Consider the following 25,038-nt stretch of genomic DNA (forward strand, 5'->3'; position numbering starts at 1 on the left):
CGTGAGAGGGAGGAGTATATATTTATGGTATTCCGGGAGTACCTAATAATTACCAGAAAAAGGAAGTAGTCCGGCCGAAAGTTAATACATTACTTTTTATATTGTAAGTTCACTCTTTAAGGATACCCAAATGGTGAGCTCAATAGATTGGAAAATTATTAAGTACTCCCGAAATATCATAAATGTGTAGTCTCCCATCTCACATGTTTGGTGAGTCTCACCATGAATTTAATTAGTATGATCCACCATTCATGTGAGAGAAAAGAGTACGCATGTATGGTACTCTAGAAGTATACAATAATTTTTCCAATAAATTTAATGATACATTATAAATTCGGAACTCTAAAGTCATCGGCTACAGCTATTGGTCAATAGGGTTTTCAGGGGTAGAGAACAGAATAGTAAGCTTGAAGTTAGGACACTGCTTCCTTATATTAGAGGGGGAAACAAATTTTATTGGTTTACTTTAGACCCACCATTAATATCGCTTTACCATGTATTTTATTTTATTTTATTTTATTTAGTAACTTTACCATTTATTATTTATAACTTGTTACCTTGAAATTTTGAGATATTTTATGATTTTTTTTTTTTGAATTCTTTACCTCTTTATTGTTATAGCAAAATTCTACCATATTTTTATAACAAATTTATATATTACTCCGAACTTATCATAAATCAAAATGAAATAAAATAAAATAAAATAAAGACAGAATATTTTAGATACATCCGACTCAAAACAAAATGTTATAAAATCTTGTTGTGTTTGTATACTTTGACTTTTTCTTCTAATTTGAATTATAATATCTGGTTGAAACTTGAAAACTACAAAAAAAAATATCAATTGAGATATAGTGAAATTCTTTTTTGGACTTTTCATTTGCCAGGCCGCTAATAAAGGTTTTTTTTGTTTTTGTTTTATCATCTTTTATATTTTGACAAAGATGAGACTTGGATCCAAACCAAATTAAGCCCCAGAAGCACAAGCACAACACAACCACTAGTTGCCATTTATTCGTAGCCAAATGAGCCTACCCCTTTGCCTTATCCTAAATCTTGTCGTCATTTACTTATTTATTTTTCTTACCAAAAATCACAACTTTGAAAAGTCATCAACTTATTTATTTGATCTTTAAATTATTTTTGTTTCACAAAAAGACAAAAAAGTTTGCGTCCTCGGAATAAAACTAAGTATTTTCATGGCGTAAATTAGGGCTGTCCAAACCCGACCCACACCCGTTGGACCGACCAAACTGCCCGACCTTCACCCGATTTCAGCCCGAACTGACGCTCCTGTGGGTCGGTGACGGGTTTCTGCACCCAAGACCCGACGCCGGCGGGTCGAGTGACGGGTTTTCCTCTCCAAAACCCCAGCCACCCGACCCGACCGATGTTATGTACAAATCCCTCAACTTCGACAAGATCAAGCTTCGATTCGAGGAGATTCGAGGAGATCTGGTGAGAACTCAACTGTATTTGGTAAGATCGAGCTTCAATTCGAGGAGATTCGACGATATCAAGCTTAGATTCGAGGAGTTCCAACCAAATCTCAACTATTTTTAGCTAAAAAATGCAGAATCCGGCGAGAAAATGCAGATTCTGGTAAGTATTTCCAAATTCCGGTAGGTATTTCCAGATTCCTGCGAGACTTTTTTTTTTTTTTTTTCTTTTCCAGATTTCGATGATTTCTATATTCCAGCGAGCCACTCGACCAGACCGACGCTCACCCTCACCTGAAACTGACTCGACCAATTTTTTCGGCGGTCGGTTTCAGGTTTCTCCGCCATCCACCCGACGCTAGCGGGTCGAGTCCGGGTTGGGTCCAAAACTGACCCGACCCGACCCATGGACAGCCCTAGCGTAAATGCGCTTTTAGTCCTTACATTTTGACGTTTTTTCATTTTAGTCTCTACATTTTATTTTTATCACTTTTAGTCTCTAAACCAATTTACGCGTGTTATTTTCGTCATTTCCGTCAATCAACTGACGAAAATAGCTGAGGTGGCAGCCGGAGACATTAAAATATTATTAAAAATGCCACGTCAGCATCTATTTAAAAAAAAAATTGTCAATTTTAACCACAAAAAAAAAAAGAATTAAAAACAATAAAATCAAATGCCTATGAACACAATAACACAAACCCAGAAAATCAAAGAACACATACCCTAAAAATCAAACCCAAGAACACGAATCAAATGCCAAGGAAATTAAAAGAGCTTCAAAGATTCAAAACACAACAACCCAGAAAACATCAAATCCAAAAACCAGAAACAAACATCAAACCCAGAAACAGAAACAAACATCAAACCCAGAAACCAGAAACAAACATCAAACCCAGAAACCCAGAAACCCAGAAACAAACCCAGAAACCCAACTCGGTCGAAACCCCAGCCACCACGATCTCTACCCACCCCGACCCAACCTCAACCCTAGCCACCCCGACTCAAGCCACCCCAGCCGGTCTCAACCCACCCACCCAAGCCGGCTCACAATCCACCCACCTTAACCCAACCTCAAACTCAGCCACCCCGAGCTCAACGCCAGCCACCCCAGTCGGTCTCAACCCACCCACCCCAGACCAACCTCAACCCATCCCACCCTGATCTCAATCCACCTCGATCTCAACCCACCCAACCTAGACCAACCTCAACCCACCCCAGCCGATCTCAACCCATCCACCCCACCCCGATCTCAACCCACCTAACCCAGACCAACCTCAACCCACCTCAGCCGATCTTAAACCATCCACCCCACCCCGATCTCAACCCACCACGAGCCACTGCACCACCAGGTACCACGAGTGAGAAACACGAATGAGAGAGAGAGAGAGAGAGAGAGAGAGAGAGAGAGAGAAGAAAAACTAATTTAAGAAAAATGAGATAGAAGAGAAAACAGCAGAGAGAGTTTTTTTATCTTAATTTTAGTGATTTTTTATTTTATTTTTGTTTTTTATTTAATTAAAATTTACAAATTATTTAAAAAAAATAGATGCTGACGTGATATTTTTAATAATATTTTAATGTCTCCGGCTGCCACTTCAGCTATTTTTGTCGGTTGACAGACGGAAAGGACGAAAATAACACGCGTAAATTGGTTTAGGGACTAAAAGTGGTAAAAATAAAATGTAAAGACTAAAATGAAAAAATATCAAAATGTAGGGACTAAAAGTACATTTACGCATATTTTCATCACATCTTTTGAAATTTAATCAAATTTAAATAATAATAATATTAATAATAATAAATAGATAAATAATAGTCACCCATTTTCTCGAAAGACATTCATAACAATTTCACCACACCAATTTTTCTATTATGTCACACCTAAGCCTACCACACCAATTTGTCTATTACGTCACATTTAAGCCTACCACAATTTGTAATTTAAAACACTATGTTAGGTTTCTTATAAATACATAGTTGTTTACTTAAAAAAAATAAGAAAATTAGACATATAATTGCATTGAATTTATCTATACTTGAAATATTTTAATATTAAAAAATCCATAAAAAGATAACACATCCATTAAGTCAATTAGTGTAAACTCCGTGCATATGTACGGTACAATTAAAAACAACACAATTACACATATATGAATTCAAATTATATATTGTTTAAGTCATATATATATATATATATATGAGTTTTACTCTTTCTTTCTTCTTTATTTTTTTTATTTTTATTTTTTTGATATACACACGAGTTTACCTTTTTTTATTGGGTTTTTTAATGTTTTATTTTTATTTTTTTTATATTAGATTATTTGTCTTTTGCACAACATTAACTCACCTAAAAATTAAAAAAATATATATAAATAGGACACGTGGCGCAAAATTAGACAACAATTAGAATCCAATTTGAGATTTAATTAAATTTTCTCTCAGTTTTACCTATTAATATATGTGTAGATGTGTAGACTAGTGTGTAATCCTGTGCATATGCACGGGTACATTTAAAACCAATCACAATTATGTGTGTGTGTGTGTGTGTGAAATTTAGAATCTAATTGGATCTAGACTTTTCGAATTTTGCATCTAATAATTCACTTGCCACAAAAATTAAAAAATTAGATGTGACACATGACACAAAATTAAATTTCAATTAAAATTCAATTTAGAATTTAATTGAATTTAGACTCTTTAATTTTTGCACCTAATAATTTATTTGATACAAAAATTTTAAAATTAAAAAAGACACATGGTGCAAAATTAGACATGATTTAGAATCTAATTAGATTTAGACTCTTTGATTTTTGCACCCAATAATTCACTTGCCATAAAAATTAAAAAAATTAGATGGGACACATGGCACAAAATTGAACTTCAATTAAAATTCAATTTGGAATCTAATTGAATTTAGACAATTTGATTTTTGCACCTAATAAATCACTTGACAAACAAATTTTAAAAATTAGATGAAACATATGACACAAAATTAGACATGATTTAGAATCTAGTTGGGTCTAGACTCTTTGCTTTTTACACCTAATAATTCACTTGCCACAAAAATTAAAAAATTAGATAGGACACATGACACAAAATTGAACTTCAATTAAAATTCAACTTAGAATCAAATTGAATTTAGACTCTTTGATTTTTGCACCTAATAATTCACCCGACAAACAATTTTAAAAATTAGATAAGACACATGGAGCAAAATTAGACTCCAATTTAGAATTTAATTGTATTTTCTTTTAGCTCGGCTATATATATATATATATATATATATCTATATATATATATATATATATATATATATATATATATATATATAGATATATATATCGAATCTAATTGAATTTAGAATATTTGATTTTTACACCTAATAATTCACTTGACACACAAATTTAAAAATTAGATATGTGGTGCAAAATTAGACCCTAATTGAGAATTTAATTGTATTTTCTCTCAACTTTGGCTATTAATATATACTAGTCTCATCAGATGCGATCCACACGTGCGATGAGGTTTTTTTTTTTTTTTTTTAATGTCATTTTTCAATTTGAATTTATCTATTGTTAGTGAGGTTATATAGGAAGAATTTTTTAAGAAACTAAAATTTAAGATTTGAATTGGAGTAAATTGCTGGATTTAGTGTGTGTTAGTTTTTAGAAAAAAATGTATCAAACGTGCATGAGATATATTTAAATAGAAAGTGTGCTAATTTTTAGGAAAAAAATTTCTTGGGTAGTTTTTTGTTTTTGAATTTTGTTAAATTACAATTTTAACTCTATTTTTTATTTTTAAAGAATAATGATTATCTAATTAAATTATGAGTATTTTTGACATTTTTTGAAACCATAACTAACTTTCTAAATCCTCTTAATATATATATATATATATATATATATAAAAGTCGTGTTATAATTTTTTTATTGCCAAAATTTTACTTGTAAATCTCATTAATGATTTTTAGTAATTAGATAAATCTCAAGTGTAGTTTATGTCAATTTTTGTTAAACTAATAAAATGCTTAAATTATAACAATTTTTAATCATATTAACCATTTATAAGTCTAAACTTTTTGAGTTGAACTTGAGAGCAATATCAAATTATGGATTTTTTATTTGATTATTTTCAATTTTGATTGATTATATGTTCAATTTTATGAAAAATAACAATTTATTATATAAAGAATTTAATCTCTTTAACGCTTTTGAAAAGTAACAGTATTTTGTTTGCTCTTCTATTGAATTGTTGCTTCCTTATTTTCTTTGTTTTTCTTTGGTAATTTTTGAACCTTAAAAAGCATTGATGAGATAGAGGAAATTTTCTTCCTTTTTAAAAAAAATGAAACTTTGCAAATAAAAGGAGGCAAAAAAAGAAATCAATAACCAGATCAAGGAAATGCCAACGAAGCCTGAATATAACTTTATAAAGATGTAAACAAAATTGAAGATGTTGTATAAGGTTCATTCTTCCTACACAAGCAACATTAAGAAGTTTGGTGTACCAAGTTTCCATTTAGATGGAAGGGGGCTTTTCAACAACTTGAAAACTCACTTAAAATAAAAATAAATTAAATAAGCAAAACATAAAAACCCAGAGAAAAATAAAACCTCTATTTGCCAATCGAAAGGTCAGGAAATGTCATTAACATGACTTAAACATTTGATTAACTAAAGGGTATATTAGTTTTTCCTTTTCCTCAAAAGATTATGCTCATGGACAATCACTAAAGAACAAAACCATGATGATATTGCAATTCTCACGGCTTCCATGGAAATGAGTAAATGACATACCAATTTTCTATTGGGCTCCAAAAAATATTATCAACAATATTAGCAATTCAAAATAGCAATCACACACAAGAACACAAATATTTACGTGGAAAACTCTTTCTCTTTGAAGGGAAAAAAATCATGGGATAAACTCCGAATGAATAATTTCACTATTATCAAATCAATTACAATAATTCTTGTGTATGTCTCACGGTTAAAGAAAAAAATCTCTCTTATTTTTCTTTACTCTCACACACACAAATTATCTTTCTCAAAGGCGGCAACACTTTACTCTCTCCTCCTTGGCTATCTTCTTGAAGGCGGCAACCATTTATTCTCTCCTCCTTGGCTATCTTCTTGAAGGCAGAAATACCTTACTCTCTCCTTCCTCTTGTGTTCCTTCTAAGCAATTTTTTTTTTTTTTCTCTTTTGGTTTCACGCTCTATTTTCCCTCTCTCCCCATAGGGAGGACCCTTGGGCCAAAGCCATCAAATATTTTGTAGTATTGTCTATTTATAAGACTCTTTTGCTATCTCCTCTTGGACTAGGAATACATTACCTCTTTAATAAGGAGTCTATTTCCTCTTGGATTAAGAATACATTACCTCTTTAACAAGGAATAAACTTTCTTCTACACCAAAGAATAGTCTTTTCTTCTACAACAAGGAAACCCAAATTAATTTTTTCTTATTCAACTAGGAAACCTAATTGACTTTCCAAGTCACAATTGGAATTTGAGGCAATTTCCCAACAATCTCCACCTTGACTCAAATTCCATCAAATGTCCTCAATTATCTTCTTTCCTCTTGGGATAGCTCCACCTTAATCAAGTAGTCATCTTCTCCTCTTGGAATAGCTCCACTTTAATCAAAACAATCTCTTCTCTTCCATCTTAATTCACACAAAGACTCATCCACTAAATCAACCAAGCTCTAATACCACTGTTGGTCTTTTCTTTCACACCATTGTACGCAACTGATCTTAATAGAGTTAATCGAATAACTCCCAATACCTGTTTATCAAGAAGAACCCATTCTTCATCCTTCATAGTATCAGGTTTCGTCCCCAAAAGGGACAGATGCAACTTCTTCCTATAGAGATAATCTTCAATCTGCATCCTCCAATATTCAAAGTCTATTCCATCAAACTTTTCAATTCCTGAAGCCTTGCCTTCTTCTCCGGCCATTGCTTCCATTCTAATCTGGCTCTGATACCACTTGTTGGGTCCCAAATAATATTATCAACAATATTAGCAATCCAAAATAGCAATCACACACAAGAACACATATATTTATGTGAAAAACCCTTTCTCTTTGAAGAGAAAAAAACCACTGGACAAACTCCAAATAATTTTACTATTATCGAATCAAATATAATAATTCTTATGTATGTCTCACGGCTAAAGAAAAAAATCTCTCTTATTTTTTTTTACTCTCACACACACAAATTATCTTTCTCAAAGACGGTAACACTTTGCTTTCTCCTCCTTGACTATCTTCTCGAAGGCGGCAACCCTTTACTCTCTCCTCCTTGGCTATCTTCTTGAGGCGGCAATATCTTACTCTCTCCTTCCTTTTGCGTTCCTCTCAAGTGAAAATCTCTTTTCTTTCTCTTTGTTTCACGCTCTATTTTCCCTCTCTCCCCATAGGGAGGACCCTTGGGCCAAAACCATCAAATTCTTTGTAGTATTGTTTATTTATAAGACTCTTTTGCTATCTCCTCTTGGACTAGGAATACATTACCTATTTAACAAGGAGTCTATTTCCTCTTGGATTAGAAATACATTACCTCTTTAACAAAGAATAGACTTCCTTCCACACCAAGGAATAGTCTTTTATTCTACAACAAGGAAACCTAAATTAATTTTTCCTTATTCAACTAGGAAACTTAATTGACTTTCCAAGTCACAATTGGAATTTAAGGCAATTTCCCAACATTTTCTCCATGATAGTGGAATAACGTGGAATAACATGGAATGTTTCATCCATGTCTCCCGTGCATAAGAGCATTAGCAGCAGTGTAGCTAAATAGCTATATAGCTATTTTAGCTACACCAAAACACAAAACAAAAAAGAAGGTTACAGCAGTGAAGCTAAAGGTAAAATTTTTACCTTCATTGCTACACTGCACAACTATATATGGCTATGCACTGTAGCTAAGTGCTAAATTTTTTTTGTTTGATTCTCCAGCTGGATTAAAATAATATATGTTTGTTTCTTTTTTTATATTCTTTTATTCTCACTGTGCCTCTCTCTCAGTGTCACTCTCAACTCACTTTCTGAAGCTCTCACATCTCTCTGTCTCACATTTTCTCAAAACTCTCTCAAGCTCACTCTCTCAAACTCTCACCTCTCTATTTCACCGCCGTCGGCCTGACTTGATCCTTAACGTCACCGCCCACCGAAGCTCGACGTCACCATCCCACCAGCCAACCCACTTAGTCGAACTCCCAAGCCGCCGATCAGCCTCAGACCCACGTCGCCGATCACTTCTCTTCTGCTGATCCACTTCAGGTCAGTTGTCTCTGTCTTCTTCATCTACATGCTTGGGATTTTTGATTTGGGTATAACATCAAAGAATGGGTATAACATCAAAGAAAAAGATGGATATTTTGTTCTCTAATGGAACGGGTGTCCTCTATTTTCCATTTCAGCTTGGGGGTTTAGGAGACAAAATTGAGATAACTAGCAATGTGGTCAATGATTTCTTTTTCTTGTTCTTTCAATTTATTATTTTAGATGCAACAATTTTTTTGTTGTTCTTACTTAATGAAAAGTTCTGGCATTTGATCTCAAAGCATCCAGTCATTTTGATTTAGAGCATCCATGAATGGACAGAAACTTGCTTACTACCTTATTTATATTTTTTTTTGCTTCATGCCTTATTTCAATGAGTTGTGAGTTACTCAGTTTGGATTCATATATATTGTTGTGAGTTGTGAGTTGAGGATTGGAATGTATTGGGAATATTCTGTTTGCAGGAATTTATATTTTTGTTTTAAAATGTTAGTTTGGGAACTTTTTGTGTGCAGGGAAGGCTACAATGTTATTTTTTAGTTTTTGTTGTGGTCAATGATTTTAAGTTTTGATATAAATGTTACTTTGAGAATTTTCTGTATGCAGGGAAGTTTACATTTTTTTTTCTTTCTAATTTTATGGAGTCACATAGAGACCTAACATATTACACGGGTATCATGAATGGAGATATAGATATTGACTCACAACTTTGGGGAACATCTCAAAATACTCCTATGTCAATTTCTAATTCTCCATCTCAAGTTGAAAATGCCTCTTCTACAAAAGGAAAACGGGGCTCTAACTTTAGTGTAGAGAAAGATCAACTCCTAGTGTCAGCATGACTCAATACTAGTGTTGATGCCATAAACAGTAATGAACAAACACAAAATACATTTCATAAAAAAGTTTGGGAATACTTCACAGAGTACAATACATCCGGTACTACACGTACTGTTATCTCCTTATTAAGTCGTTGGGGAACGATTAGTGAAAAGACAAATAAGTTTTCTGGGTGCATGGCTTAAGTTAACGCACATCATCAAAGTAGTATAACTGAACAAAATAAGGTATAAATTATATTGCAATAGTGTTAACATACCCATTCACCAATAGTTTGAAGATACTATTGCATTAGAAAGTTTGAAAAAAATTTGTTACTACGGTAATTGATGTTTTCTTTGAGGAATACTTGAGAAAGCCAAACAATGAAGACATTGCTAGACTGTTAGCTCATGGCGAAAGCCGAGATTTTTCAGGTATGTTAGGTTCAATTGATTGCATGCATTGGAAGTGAAAAAATTGTCCATTTGCATGGAAATGTCAATATTGTGGTCATATTCGTGAGCCTACTATTATTTTGGAGGCAGTAGCATCATATGATCTTTGGATATGACATGCATTTTTTAGGTTACTTGGTTCAAATAATGATATTAGTATGTTAGAGCGGTCTCATATATTTAATGATCTTGCTGAAGGATGTGCTCCTGTAGTACATTACTCAATCAATGGTCATGACTACACAATGAGATTTTACCTTGCTGATGGCATATATCCAAAGTGGGCAATATTTGTGAAAACAATCATAGCTCCACAAAGACATAAGCAAAAATTATTTGCAGTAGCCCAAGAGGTGTATAGGAAGGATGTTGAGTGTGCATTTGGAGTGCTTCAAGCACGTTTCGCAATTGTTCGTGGACTTGCACGATTTTTCCATCTTGAAACACTCCAAAAGATCATGAAAACGTGCGTAATTCTCCATAACATGCTTGTTGAAGATGAGCGGGATGATAATGAAGTGGTAGACTTAGATTATGAACAAATTGATGGAGTGGATAATCCTCTTATGCAATTGTTACATGAACAAAGTGATGGATTTATGTCATACATTGTGAGGTATGGACGCATTAGAGATTGAGAAATTCATTTTCAACTCCAATTGGACCTCATTGAACATTTATGGCAATTGCAAAGCGGGTCGTAGAAACTTCCTTTTTTATATGTTGAGAAGCATGAGTCATAGGAACTTGTGCGAGTGTGTGAGTTTTATTGTAATTTGGTTTGAGTTATGTATGTGACTAATATATGGACTACATTGTTCCAGCTATAATATGTGTTCTATTTTATATGTTTTCTTATAAAGTTCCTCCATTTCTTATTGTTACACTAGATGATTATTTGCTATCATAATGATTGAGAAATTGTTTTAGTAAAAAAAAATGTATAAGAATAATTTAGGGTTAAAAAAATCACTTGTTATTACTAGACGATTATATGCTATCATATGGCGGCGGCGGCGGTGGCAAAATCAGCGGTGGCAGCGGCGATAGCGGTTGTAGGTGGTTGTAATTGTTGTTTATTGTAATAGATATATTATTTTATTGTGATGTTTATATTATTTTATTGTGTTAAGAGCTAAAATAGATCCATTGTTGCAGTATGTTTTGTAAAGTGAGTAGGTAAAATAGATAAAGTAACTTTTTGTGGTGCTAAATAGCTAAATTTTTAGTTCCACTGTTGTGGATGTTCTAATAAAGTAGGGAAAAATAGTAAAATACACAAACTCCATGTAATTTCTCCTTCCTAAAACATGGAATTCTCTCAAGTTTTAAATAAGAGTTTTGTTGACAAGTGCCCAGGAATTTAATAATAGACCATTTTAAGAAAACTTTGATACCATTTTCATGAGAAATATAAAAAAAATGTTAAAAATAATAATTTTTTTTCCTTTTCCCATAAAAAAGGTCTAAAAATATTTCCTAAACTTATATCCTTAAAGTATCCATTAACTTTTCCCTTTAAATAAAACTCTTAACTTCTTGTGGTATTGTTTTATACGTAAACCATTAAAACATCCATTAAAACAAAACATTGCGTGAACCATTAAAACATCCATTAAAATAAACAATGCGTGAAACATTAAAACATCCATTAAAATATACAACAAGTTTCACGTACGGTGACATATGTTCATATATATTCCATTTTCACATAAAACAATATCACATGGGGAGGTTTTGTACTACACTACCCAAGAGGATTAGGTGTAATACAATTAATAGTTCATACATAAAATAACACCGCGGGATTAAGTATTACACTTGAAACTTAACTTCAATAGGTTTCATGTTTTATGAAGAAATCACAAGGGGATTTTGTGTATTTTTCCCAATAAAATATCATGGTTAACCTATTCCAGTTAGGTCTATTTGCAGGTCAGTTTTGGACCCAACTTGGACTCGACCCGCCGGCATCGGGTGGAGGGTGGAGGAACCCGAAACTGACCGCATCAATTGGTCAAGTCGGTTTCGAGTTCGGGTGGGGGCCAGTTGGTTGCCAGAATATGCAAAAAATTGCCAGAAACTACAAAGCGTTGCTAGAAACTGCATTTTTTTCCGCCAAAATCTACAAAATTTTTGCCAAAAACTACAAATTTTGCTAAAAATTGCTGGGATTTGGTTGAATTTTATCCACTAGATCTAGTTGAGATCTCGCTAGATCTAGCTTGATTTTGCTAGATTTGGCTAGATTTCTTATATAGCTCTAGTCGGGTTTGGCTTGCTTAGGTTTTGGGGAAGCAAACCCACCACTCGACCCGCCCGCATTAGTTCTTGGAATTGATTACCTGCTGTTGATTGATTGGAGTTTCGATTCAGGCCGGAATCAGGTCAACGTCGGACGGTTTGGTCAGTTTTTGGGGCTCCAATTGGGTCTGGACACCCTTGGTTCCAATACTACAACTACCTCACCCACATGAACAAGGCTCGTGTAATACTTACAACTTGTAGAACCCATACACTACAATACTGTAGCAATAATTTATATGACTCGACCTCACAATAAAAACACTGCCATATGATGCATACTCAAATCAATAATAAGCAAGCATACCTTGGTGAAAATGGCCAAATACCACAATTTTTAGAAATTTGTAGCAATTAAGCGCCGTTTTGGAACTAAATGGGAATCTACCACTTTTTAGGTACTTAAGCTCACTAAACTCGAGTTCTAAATGGTACTCGATTTTAGTAAACTTGAGTTCCTAATTTCATTCCACCGTGGCATTGCTGACCTAAAATTTGTGCAATTAAAAAAAAAAATATGGTACTCGAGCTTGGTAAACTCGAGTTCCATGCAACACAATACTCGAATGTGGTACTCAATCTTGGTAAACTCGAGTTCCATGCAACACAATACTCGAGCATACCAGGCTCGAGTATTTTATTTTTATGTTTATATTAATTTTTTTTTTCTACGGTACTCGAGCTTGGTGAGCTCGAGTTCCTTGTAATATGGAACTCGAGTTGCTAAGCTCGAGTTCCTCATAACTTTTTTTTTTTGGATAATCAACAAATAAACATAAATATAAAAATAAGTAGTTTTTTTTTTATGTTTTTATTTATTTAAATAGAAGTATTGTAAAATATAGAGATTTCAATTTCAAAATATGAATTATTAGGCCACTCATACCCCTTGTTCATTCATTTTTAACACACTCATCAATTTCTAACTTCTCAAAAGCATTATGGTCAAATTGGTTAAAATATTGGGGATTACAATGAGAAATTAGAACATGTAAAAGAAAATTCTCAAATTGTTTATTGTTTTATCATAAAACACCTAATGAAATTGTGTTTTCTAAATTTAAAAGCCAAATCTGAATGATTTTTCATGTTTGAATTTTACAATAATCGAATCTATTTTTCTGCATTAATTAAAACTTGAGAGAAAATTCAATTACAATTCAAATTAAAATTTAAGCAAGTGAGTTAATTCAGTGCACAAAACGAAGAGTTTAATCTAAATGTTACACATACAAGAGGAGTAAGTCCATGCTTTAATTACCAGTAAAATTAGTCCTGTCAAACATGTAGCCACATATTGGCCTATATTATATAAAATGCCCCCACTTGCCAATAATGACCCTGTTCTCCTCACTGTCGAGTCCTAGCCTAACAAAACCTCAGACGCATGAGTGTGTTAAAAATGAATGAACAAGGGATATGAGTGGCCTAAAAATTCATATTTTGAAATTAAAATCTCTATATTTTACAATGCTTCTATTTAAATAAATAAAAACATAAAAAACTACTTATTTTTATGTTTATATCTATTTGTCGATTATACAAACAAAAAAAAAAAAGTTATAAGGAACTCGAGCTTAGCAAATTCGAGTTCCATATTACAAGTAACTCAAGCTCACCAAGCTCGAGTACCATAGAAAAAAAATTAACATAAACATAAAAATAAACATAATCGAGCCCGACATGCTCGAGTATTGTGTTCCATGGAACTCGAGTTTACCAAGCTCAAGTACCACATTATTATTTTTTAATTGCACAAATTCTAGGTTAGCAGCGCCACGGTGGAAGGAAACAAGGAACTTGAGTACCGTTTAGAGCTCGAGTTTAGTGAGCTCGAGTACCTAAAAAATGGTAGATTCCCATTTAGTTCCGAAACAGTGCTTAATTGCCACAAATTTCTGAAAATGGTGATATTTGGCCATTTTCACCTGCATACCTCTCTGGAACTAACTTTATGCTTGCTTAAAACACTGAAATTATTCGCCGCACCCAGTATTCTACACCTCTCATATAAAAATGGACACTACAAATATGTGAAAGTAAGACAATACATTTGATGCACCAAGTAATCCCTGCTAAAACACAGTAACAATGTAGTACTGACATTTGAGTTACGAGTTCCGTCTGAAAGAGAACCAATAGCCTTTACCTGATCCATTTGTATACGAGCAATTTCTACTAATAAAAACTGACATTTGAGTTACGCTTGTTTTTCTTTCCACCCCCACCCCCGCACAAACGTTAATTGGACCATCTATTTTTTTGTGTGCATTACGGATGTTCAGCTGGAGAATCTGCTTAAGAGAACTGGAGCGACCAAATGGAAATGAATTTCAAATCCATCGGAAATTTGTGCCAAACATAAAATGAGTTGGGAATAGAAAGTAAGTACAAGATTTGAGAAAGAGAAAATGAGTACAGCAAATGAAAAGTGAAAATGAATACATACCCAACATGTACCAAAAACACCTTATTATCCATCTACTGAAATTTATACCAGCAACATCTAACTAGACATCCATCAATCCCATTTATTAAAACATATAAATGACCCATTTATTAATTATGTAAACTACAAATAAAGAATATTAATACGGTCGTATCAACAATAAAACTATCATGTTGAAGAAAATAGTAGCATCAATCTAGTTATAATACAAAGAAAAACACATTTTTTATAATGTGAAAACAAAAAGAAACAAAAAAGAATTACATAACAAAAAATTGCACTTTTATAAAGCTTCATATTCCTAAAATGGTCCTTATCTGATCTGGAGGGTGCCTTGCCAATGAGTTGGGGTCTGGATAGCCATTTGCAGGATCCATGATTGCCTTGTACATAAGCTCATAAGCTTCAGCAAGTGATTTAGCAACCTGGATACAAGCTTCTGAACGCAGCTTTGGAACCTGCATTTGCTCAAATTCCGGCAGAGAACTCTCACTTGCCAAAACAAGCCCAAAGAAAGCCTTCAAGCACTCTGAAAGAGAGGCTGGAGCTGTGTCCTCCAACTCTGCTAATGGGGCCCTTGTATTGCCAGCCTCCTTGTTGAGTGAGTTATGGAAGTGAAGCATCTTTTGTGACAAGCCACACCTTCTTAGGATGGCCTCAACTTCCTTTTCCACAAGGACACGCATGTGATTATCTATCATTGCTCCCAGGTTCTTTACATATTCAGCTGCAACCTCATGTCCATATAATGGTTGTTGGATGGCACTCAAGCAGTTGATGAGGAAGATCTTGGAAGGAGTTTCATTATTCTGCTCAAATACATGGTATCAGGAATTTTAAGAAAGAAGCAACAAGGAAAACTTCAAACAAGATCAATTTATTACATCATATTATTTTGGACACGCAAACAAAAAAGTTTTGTCAACCAGGATACATACATAAAATCACTTTGTGGATAGAAAAGCAATGCATGTTTATTCAAAAAATAACATGCACCATCATTCCATCCATAAACAAATACAATTTACAACACTAGGAGAGTTAAGAACATCTTAGTATTGGCATGGGAACATTTTGAAATCTAGCAAGCAGAAACACAGAGAGGACACAAGCACCATCAAGACAAGCACAAACCTGGGAGGATGGAACAGAGCTGCTGCTTGATAGGAGAGCATCAACTGATGATTTACTTATTTGTCCTGGGTCAGAATTCATTCTACTTCTTCTTGATGAGAAACCAGCACCTTTGGATTTGTGGGCCTCTGCTGCTTGCTCACACATCTGCAGTGAATGCGAAGTTAAAATTTTCAGTTTTAATATTGCATATACCAAAGAGATAATAATGGTTCTAAAGTTTTGAACTGAAGTGATAAAACAAATAAGTGAAGATTGAAGAACTAATAAACATATGTAGTACTTCAGCTTATTTTACATAATCAGACCAGTTTTTGTACAACTGAGCAACTTAGTTCAACTTGAATCAAATCCAGAATACAATTTTATATGAAGTTATAAGAAAAGAAAGTTCTCATTGCATCATTTGCATTACGATGACATGATCAAACAGGTTTACTCCAAAAGTTTGGCTCACAAGTCTTAGCATGCAAACATGAACCTTGAGTGAGCTCTGCTACTTACAGGCAGCACTTTTTTGCAGCATTATACTATGCTACAATGACAAGCTCCTGAACATTTAAAATGTTCTCTATATAAGATGACATTTTAGAAAAACACCAAGTACACAGAAAAAATTCTGCAAATTTGTTAAAGCATCATGCAAATTAGCAAGCATATGGCGTTTACCAGAAAATATGGAAAACACACCTGAATAATAGGATCAAGTAAAGCAGATATCACTGGACCAAAATCAGGCTTCTTCCCTGAAGCTGTTACCATCACACTGTTATGGGTCTCAATTATTTCAAGAAGCACGGAGACCCCTTCTCTCACTGCTGGTGGAGGGGAAAGATCAACAGCAACAAGGGGGGGATACCGTAAAAGCTTTTCTCCTCGAGTTTTCAGAATATCAAAAGAAGTTTTCTGAGCAGCATCCTTCAGTGCCCAAAGAGTATTACAGAGAGCTGTTTCTCTCCCAAGTAAATCTGAAATCTAGACACAAATACATAGTTATAACAAGGCATCTGAGACAATTAGTATATCAATAAAAGAAAAGAGCTCAACTCACAGTGTAGCTGTAGAACTCCAGGGTATTACTGAGTTTATAGGAAATTATAAGACTAGGTTGGGACTGTAAAACTTGTTCAACTCTCACTTTAAATGGCCGGCAAACTCCTTCAAAAATTCTATCCAGAACAAATGTCATGTCAGACTCTGTCTTCCCAGAATCGCTCTCCAGGCTCGTAGAAAATCTCTTTGCAGTTGGTCCAGTATCTACCACAGCATCGGGATCTAGTAACGCAAGAACAAGTTCTCGTTCAGATGCTAAGGCCTGCATAGAAAGCAATAAAACACAATTAACAACTTTTTTTTAGAGGCGCCATTAGAATAGGCCAGAACCAAAAATCAGATGGCATTAATATCACACCTGATGTAGCCAACCTAGCATGTCCCCCACATATCGTAAGGGATCATGAGCATGCACTTCAATAGGCCGAGGCAATCCACCAGGTCCTCCACGCGTAAGTGCACTTATAAATCTTCTAAACAATGCATTATGCCTCATATTTGCCACCTGTAAAAATAATGAATACACATTTTATGACAAGCTGCTAGAAAACCCATGTATGTCATGTTTTTGAGTTACTGATCAGCAAGCTATCCAAAGAATCACCTCTTCTGCACAATACTTAAAAAGGACAGGCCGCTCCTTGAGGCAGCGAACTGCTGTCTTCAAAAGCTCACTAACTTCAGGATTATCAGTGTCGCCTAATTTCCTACACTCTCCCTGAAGCCACCTATAAAAAAGGTATAAGAGATATATATATGTATGATTAAATCATTCCAATCACTTCATGCAGAAGTGCAAAGAAAATTTTATTATAATTTAGTCTTGTTTAATTTTACAAGTCAATTTTATTTTTTTGGTCCATTGGATTTGGATTTTTATTTTAGGCATTATTAGTTAATTAGGTCATTCATAGTTTATTTAAATTTCCTAGAGTCAAGGCTATTTTTGTAATTCAGTAATTTGGTTTTCTTAACCAAATTATGATTAGGATTTAATCCTACAAGTCTATATAAGCACACTAGTGTACTTCCATGGAGACAGTTTGCTTGAAAAAAAATTCATTTAGAATTTTCCTAATGGTGTGATGTTGACTCCAGCCAACCTTAGGTGCTGATTCCTAGGTTTTTACTTTTTACCTTTTCTTCTTTGTTTCTTTATTGCAATTTTCTTTTAGTATTTGTCCCGTGTCAAGTTTTGGTCTTAGAGATCATTGTTCTACATCAATTTTAGAGCAAACTTTGATGGGCCACAACCACTATTACCCGAGCAGCACCACCAAAACTCCAGCCAAGCGTTCAATCATTGCGACCCTATTCGGTCAACTATACCCACCCACATCCAAATCTCAACGGCATTCTAAACATTGAAATCAAACCCAGAACTTGTACCAACACCCCCCCCCCCCCCCCCACCCCACATAAAAAAGAAGAAGCCTCCATTGATCGGAAGCCATTTTACCACCAAATCACAAGTCATGCTAACAAAGTCCAGTTATTCAACCCCCACCATCAACACCCAAAGACATCTACCAAATCTGGGTCACCCAAAACCCTTCATCCATCATGTATGCTTCCTCAACATCGCACCGGCATCACCTAAACGGCTCCTTTGTGTCCAGTGTAGTCACCACCATCCTCTCCACATCATCGTCCCCAACCTTGAACGATGACAGACAACTTAATCAGCACCTTAACATTACAACTCTAAAGAAAAAGGAATTAAAAAGAAGAAGAATAAGAGAGAGAGAGCAGTATTGCCATCACTCATGCAACATCCAGATCCAATCACCACCCATCACAACAAGACCCAACCCATGAGCCCATGACACAAACTCTTCGACAACCATCAAAGCTCAAGCTTGGTTCCTTGATCCTACAGCTCATATTAATGGGCAGCCTCGATCAAATTTTATATGGGTCTTCAGCCTAAAAAGACATTACTTCGATGCAACCCACTGAGGAGGCTGATTCGCCACTACCACCAAGCCCCTCAACCCATTTTTCTAAGCACACCTCAATCAGTCTTCTAGAGTTCAGGGCCTGCACCCAGTTTTCTAAAGATCACAACCAGAACCATCAAAGAATCCACAGTCCCTTCAACCCTTACTATTAAAAATAATCCCCTTCAACTGAGCCCAAACAAGTTCACGTCAGACCAACCCAACACAACCAGTTTAGATTAGTATATCAAGGAACAGAAACTAGCAACTCTCTTGAAAACCATCCAAGACCTAAACCAAGAAACTGCAAGGCAAAATACCCAATTAGACAAAATAATGGCTTCCATCCAAAAACTACCCAATAATCTCGAAAGTAAAGGTTCACACATGGGAGGAAATAACGTTGAGACACCAATTTGTGTTGAAATGGAAGTAACAAACCTTGCTATAGCACAAAAAGAACATAATGCAACGTCTGATCAACAAGTTGAAATACCTGAACAAAGTATAGTAGACTTAATACAGCCTATTGGAGAGTCAAGTATGATGCTTATATATAACAATGAAGATTTCCCACTACATGGTGAAGAGAAAATTTCAGCAAGAGAGTAAAGAATTAGTGAGTGCACATGTTGCAAATGTATTTTTTTCTGATAAACCCTCTATGGTGCATGCTTGATGAAGCAGGAAAATTTGATATAGTAAAGTTTCCTGAGGATCAAGATACAATCAATAACATTTACAATGATGATTCCACCCATTGATTTTGTCATTCCAGACAAGCTCAACGGTAAGGTAGAACAAAAAGCTTCTTTTTTTTTTCTTTTTTTTAGTGCTACCAAAGATGATTCAAGAGTTGGTGCATGTATCCAAAGCAATAATTCTTATCCTTAAAACTCGAGTACGAGTTGTCTCCAACCAAGGGATGTTGGAAGCGCAAAGAAACTTTTATTTTACTTTAGACTTTTTTAATTTTAGAAATCAATTGCATTTTTTTGGTCCTCTAGATTTTTAATTTAGGTATTATTAGTTAATTGGGTTATTTCTAGTTTATTTAAATGTCCTAGATTCAAGGGAATTTTTAATTCAACAATTTGGATTTTCTAAGTCAATTAGATTTAGGGTTTATTCCTAGTAGTTCATATAAGCAAATAATTGTACACCTATGGGGACAATCTGCTATATTAATAAAGTTTCTTTAAAATTTTAAATTTGCCCAATGCTTTGGTGTTGACTCTAGCCAACCCTAGGTGTTGACTATAGACAACCAGAAACATTACTGTCACAGTCAGACCAAAAAAATCATATGCAAAGCAAGAGAAAGAGCTTTAATTTAATCCAATCATTTTTTAGAATACCTTAGGGTCAAAGAGAAACAAAGCATATAACTGGAACTTTTTAAAAATAATAATAATAGTAATGAAAACTTTATTGAAAAGAACAGGAAAAAAAAAAAAAAAATGCCTGCCTCCATGTACACAGGCAGTGTACTAAGAAAGGACAACACTCAACAGAAGGTACATAAATCTAAAAACTCTACAACAAAAGAGAAGGAAGAACCACCCATCATAGCCATCCAATCATACAAAGGACACAAGAAGAAAAAGCATATAACTGGAACTGTTATTGATAACAAAGGGAAAAACGACAGATCAACAATGAAACCCTAAGTCAAGTCAGAGAAAATAAACCCCCATAAGAGAAAGCCACACAACCAGAGTTACGCTTACCATACAAAGAAGTGGGGGAAGGGGGGCTAAGAAAGAGAGAGCATTTTCAGTATATGAAATGAAGCACCAGCTAGCAGCCAAGCATGCTATGATCAACAACTTGGAGAGCATGGAGCCTTTTTCCTTGGTCATCTCTCTTAATATAAGTGGATCAAATTCACGCAGTTGCTCTCAATTGCTTTATATGAGATTCAGATTTTTTTTTTTTTAGTTAAGATTCAGATCTTGACATACTCCGGATATTCTAGATGATACCTTTCATCATGAAGTTACTATAAGTAGGGATGAACTATGGGTTGCCGACTCAAATTTCAAGCAATAATAGCAAATCTGACCTACTATCCTTCTCATTTTCTTCAGTTTCCTAAGCCTCTAATGTCCCAAGATTCTATAACCCACTAGTCCTGGTGATTTGGGATCTCCTCCACATGGTGCGTAGTGCATTCCCATTTCTTCTACCCAGAATAAGTTTGAGCTGCGCGCCTGGCCTGAATTCCTCATGGGGCAGACTCAAATTTTCATTTTTGTTGAACAATAACAAATCAACAATGAAAACCAATCTTGAGTCTTTCCAACCAACTTGAATGGGTTAAATTCATATTCAAACAAAGGAGGGTCTAGATCGTGTCCTCAAACTTCAAAACTCTTCCATGTAGATCAAGGGCAGTTTCTGCTAGCAATGATCCACTTAACTGATAGAGAAGATTCAGTCTTTGTTTAGATGGATTAGGTTCCTAACGGTCAAACCCAATGGCAATAATAATTAAATCTACATGGTTTTCAAGAGAATGATTGTGCAAAATGTAACTATTCCTTGACATTTCTGAGTAGAGTATATCACACATTTAATGCACCCAAGCAAAGAACCTTAAACCAAAAAAGAAAAGCACCAAGAAAGAATATTCCACATTTCCACCAAAGAAAACTAAAATGAAAATCAAAAAGCCAAGTAATACATTTGAAGAAACTAGGCAGAAAAAGGTGCAGCCAGCTAGAAAAAAGCTCCAATTGGTGAAAGAAATCTATGTTTCAGTGGTTGTCCATAAAAGAGAGAATATCAACTTGATTATGAACCACTGACCATAAATATAATACATTCACTTTGTTCCATGAACTAGAGATCTAATGTTATCAAAAAAGAATCAGATCCAATTTACCTCATTCCACAACTTGGAAGTGCAGAAGTAAAAAATTTATAAAAAAGTATATACATGTTTTTTTATATAAGAAATATGTGTGTGTGTGTGTGTTTCAGAGAAGCTTCACCTGCACAAGCGCTCATATGCTCCTTCTTGGTACACAGCCATCATATCCATGAGCTCCAAGCCAGCACGCTGTGAATAGTTCCTCATGTGAATGGTAATTATCAATATATTTAAGCTGATTCAAAAGCAGGAAAAAAAGAAAGCTACTCTCTCATCCAAAAGCATGGAAACAAAAAAAGAAATTTAACCTCTGACAAGTTAAAAAAAAGAGTGAATCAGACAACAGAGGGACAATAAATCAGAAATTAACCAACAACATAAATACTAAATCTCCTGGCATTCAGATCCATCTAGGCTAGTACTCTCTTGTCTACTCCACAAGTACTTGGGTTGTAGCCCTTTTGCTTGGAGGCATTCAGATCAATCTGCTATCTAGCAATAGTGCCAAGAGCCTTGTAGCTTACTGACATTTCCTGCTCTACTTTATTAGGAGAACCAGGTTCGAATTATCCCCCCCCCCCCAGGCATTCAGATTTATCTACTATCTAGCAATAGTGCCAAGAGCCTTGTAGCTTACTGACGTTTGTTGCTCTCCTTTATTAGGAGAACCAGGTTCGAATTATCCCCCACCCTCATTATTGTAACTATTGAATTATCAACCAAAAAAATTATCTCGCAACAGTAATATCTGAAGTCAATTCTTCATAGCACTAAATTACCAGTCTTATTATGGTTATGGACAACTTAAGCTGAAAAAATCAAGACCATAAACCATTTGTAGACATGAGCAGATACATTAAGAACAAGAAAGCATTACAACTAATGCGCACATGAAACGGTTGTCATACATGTTCATCTCAGGAACAAGAAATACCTGGTGATGTGTCCTAAGCAGTAATTTGCAGTTGGCATGAATTTCTTGAACATGGGAGAGTGCCTTGAAAAAATTCTCATTGAGGTCTTCATCCCTCAGTGCATTTATCTAACCAAGCATTAAAAGCAAGAATTAGATAGACAAGTCAACAACAACAACAAAACCTTAATCCCAATTTTTTTTAGGAACGGCTATGGATAGTCAACATAGTTAACATATTAGTCAGAGTAGGCCACATGTATTATTTCCTTTGTTTAATTCTATCTCAAGCCATACCCTTTATTACCTCGTTTATTGAAATGTAATGGAATAATTAGACAGACAGATTGAATTGAAATTTGACATAAAGGAAGCAAAAAATCAGCAATAACATAGCCGAGTCCCTTTTTTTTTTTGGGGTTAGCTAGGGATCATCAATAGATTCGTCAATGTCAATCACATGTATTCTTTTCCTTTGTTTTATTCTATCAGAATCCATATTCTTACTTTGTTTCGTTAATTGAAATGTAATGGAATAATTAGATAGAAATATTGAATTGAAACTTGAAAGAAATGAAGGAAAAAGTCAACAACAACAAAGCCTTGGTCCCAAAGTTCTTTCCATAACCTTAACAACAATTATTAGATTGCAAATGGAAAATGCCATCTTTAACCTTAATACCAATTGCAAACTTATCAACTCTAGTGTACAGAAAATGATGAATTCTATGGGGGGTTCCCAAACACAAAAGCTTATAGAGTTACATGAAATTCTTGTTTGAATTGAACCATGCATAAGCCTAAAACCAAAAATTGAACACTATTTTTCAAAACATCAACTCAAGTGTCTATTATAATGCATTCGCAAATGACAATACAAGTCATTATTCTTCAATTGTTCCTGAAACTTCCAAATTTTTAAACAGCCCTGTTCTAATGAATTTAGAAATGAGCTCCCAACACCGCTGCATATCCTTAATGCAATGGTTACTCCATAAGTGCTTGTGGAGTGTAGGGGACAAGTGCCGGGATTCAAGGCTTCAAAGGAAGTTTCACACATATATACACTTAGGCTAGAGTAAAATTTCTATCTTGTATAAAAAAGAAAAGGGCTCCCAACTTTCTATGTGATTCCCTAATTAATTCACATTCAAAACATCTTTTCCCAACAGGCATAACTTGTAAAGCAATTGGGTCAACAAATTAAATAAAAAATTCAATCATGTTCTTGAGTTACTATATTTCGAGATCATTTGCATAGTTATGGCATTTGAGGTCCACTATGAATGCAATATTCGTTTCTTCCATTCTATTCTATCCAAAATCATACTCAAAGAAAGTAAGAAAAAAAGTAAATCTAGATCTCTTATTGGAGGACAAGAAACTTTAGAAGAACAAACCTCGTCGTTAGAGAGCTGATAATCGCGAAGAAAGCACGAAACAATCTCTTGCCGTTGGGTAGTGATTTCAAGCTCCTGCTTCAATCTCTCAGTAGTACTGATGATGTCTCCAGTTTTAGCGCTGCAACTGTCCAATGCTTTGGCGATCCTGTCGCAGCAATCGGAGAGCGCATTGACCTGCTCCTCCACGCGATCCAAGGCGCGCTGAGCAGGATCGGAGGCGCGGAGGAACTCGCGGTTGATGTCGAGAGCGCGCGTCTCGATAGTGTACCTGAGGTTGCGGCGAGACTGAGGAGTGTTTTCGGTGTAGAACGATGATAGTGTGTTGAGGGAAGATAAGAGATCCGGCGAGTCCGTTCGGCATTCTAATACCTTCTTCAGCTTTCTTGACAGTCCTGGCGCTAGTCCCACCGTGCTGCTTCCCATTTTCCGATCTCTCTCGAGATCGAGATCGAGATCGAGAGAGAGTTTGAGTGAGTGCGTACCAAGTGTTTGCGAAAATGTCTGAATGAAATTGTTGTTTCGATTTTCTCAAATCTGTTTGTTGGAAATGGAAATGAAGAGTGATGAAGAGTTAGAGGAGTGAGTCTCTTAGAGGAGTGAGTCTCTCCCTAAAGCCCAGCCCAATGTGGTTTGGTATGGGCTGGACCCTATATTACAAGTTTCCAAACCTAACGTTTTCTTTTTCCTTTCTATAATTTAGGTTTCAAAAATCATAAGAATTTCCTAAATTTGAGGTGCTCTTTTCAACTTGATTTTTTTTTCTTCTTCAATATTATAGTTATTTTTAAAGAATGACATATTAATATGTAACTTTTTCTACATAAGATTTGTAACTTAATTTACACACACACATGTATATACATATATTTGGGTACATTGCAAATTATACTTCTAAAGTTTGGGGTAATTAGATTTTACATTTAGAAATTTCAGAACTTGAATTTTATCTTTTGA

At 34.8% G+C, this 25,038-nt stretch overlaps 2 protein-coding genes across 2 annotated transcripts; one reads left to right on the plus strand and one right to left on the minus strand.

Moving 5' to 3' along the window:
• The first annotated feature begins 10,171 nt into the window (after nucleotides 1-10,171).
• LOC142613542 (uncharacterized) lies at nucleotides 10,172-10,651 on the plus strand. Its single transcript, XM_075785925.1, has one exon. The coding sequence runs from the start codon at nucleotides 10,172-10,174 to the stop codon at nucleotides 10,649-10,651; it is 480 nt and encodes a 159-aa protein (XP_075642040.1).
• Nucleotides 10,652-14,847: 4,196 nt separating this feature from the next.
• Nucleotides 14,848-24,638, minus strand: LOC142613378 (conserved oligomeric Golgi complex subunit 6). Its single transcript, XM_075785710.1, has 9 exons — nucleotides 24,082-24,638; nucleotides 22,703-22,810; nucleotides 21,890-21,957; nucleotides 17,558-17,681; nucleotides 17,312-17,458; nucleotides 16,952-17,215; nucleotides 16,591-16,875; nucleotides 15,901-16,047; nucleotides 14,848-15,575 (listed from the first exon to the last, which is right to left on the minus strand). Exons 1-9 carry the CDS (start codon nucleotides 24,505-24,507, stop codon nucleotides 15,060-15,062), a joined length of 2,085 nt encoding a protein of 694 aa, XP_075641825.1. The 5' UTR covers nucleotides 24,508-24,638; the 3' UTR covers nucleotides 14,848-15,059.
• Nucleotides 24,639-25,038: the final 400 nt, after the last annotated feature.

Source organism: Castanea sativa, chromosome 10, assembly GCF_040712315.1.
Source record: "Castanea sativa cultivar Marrone di Chiusa Pesio chromosome 10, ASM4071231v1".
Lineage (NCBI taxonomy): Eukaryota > Viridiplantae > Streptophyta > Magnoliopsida > Fagales > Fagaceae > Castanea > Castanea sativa.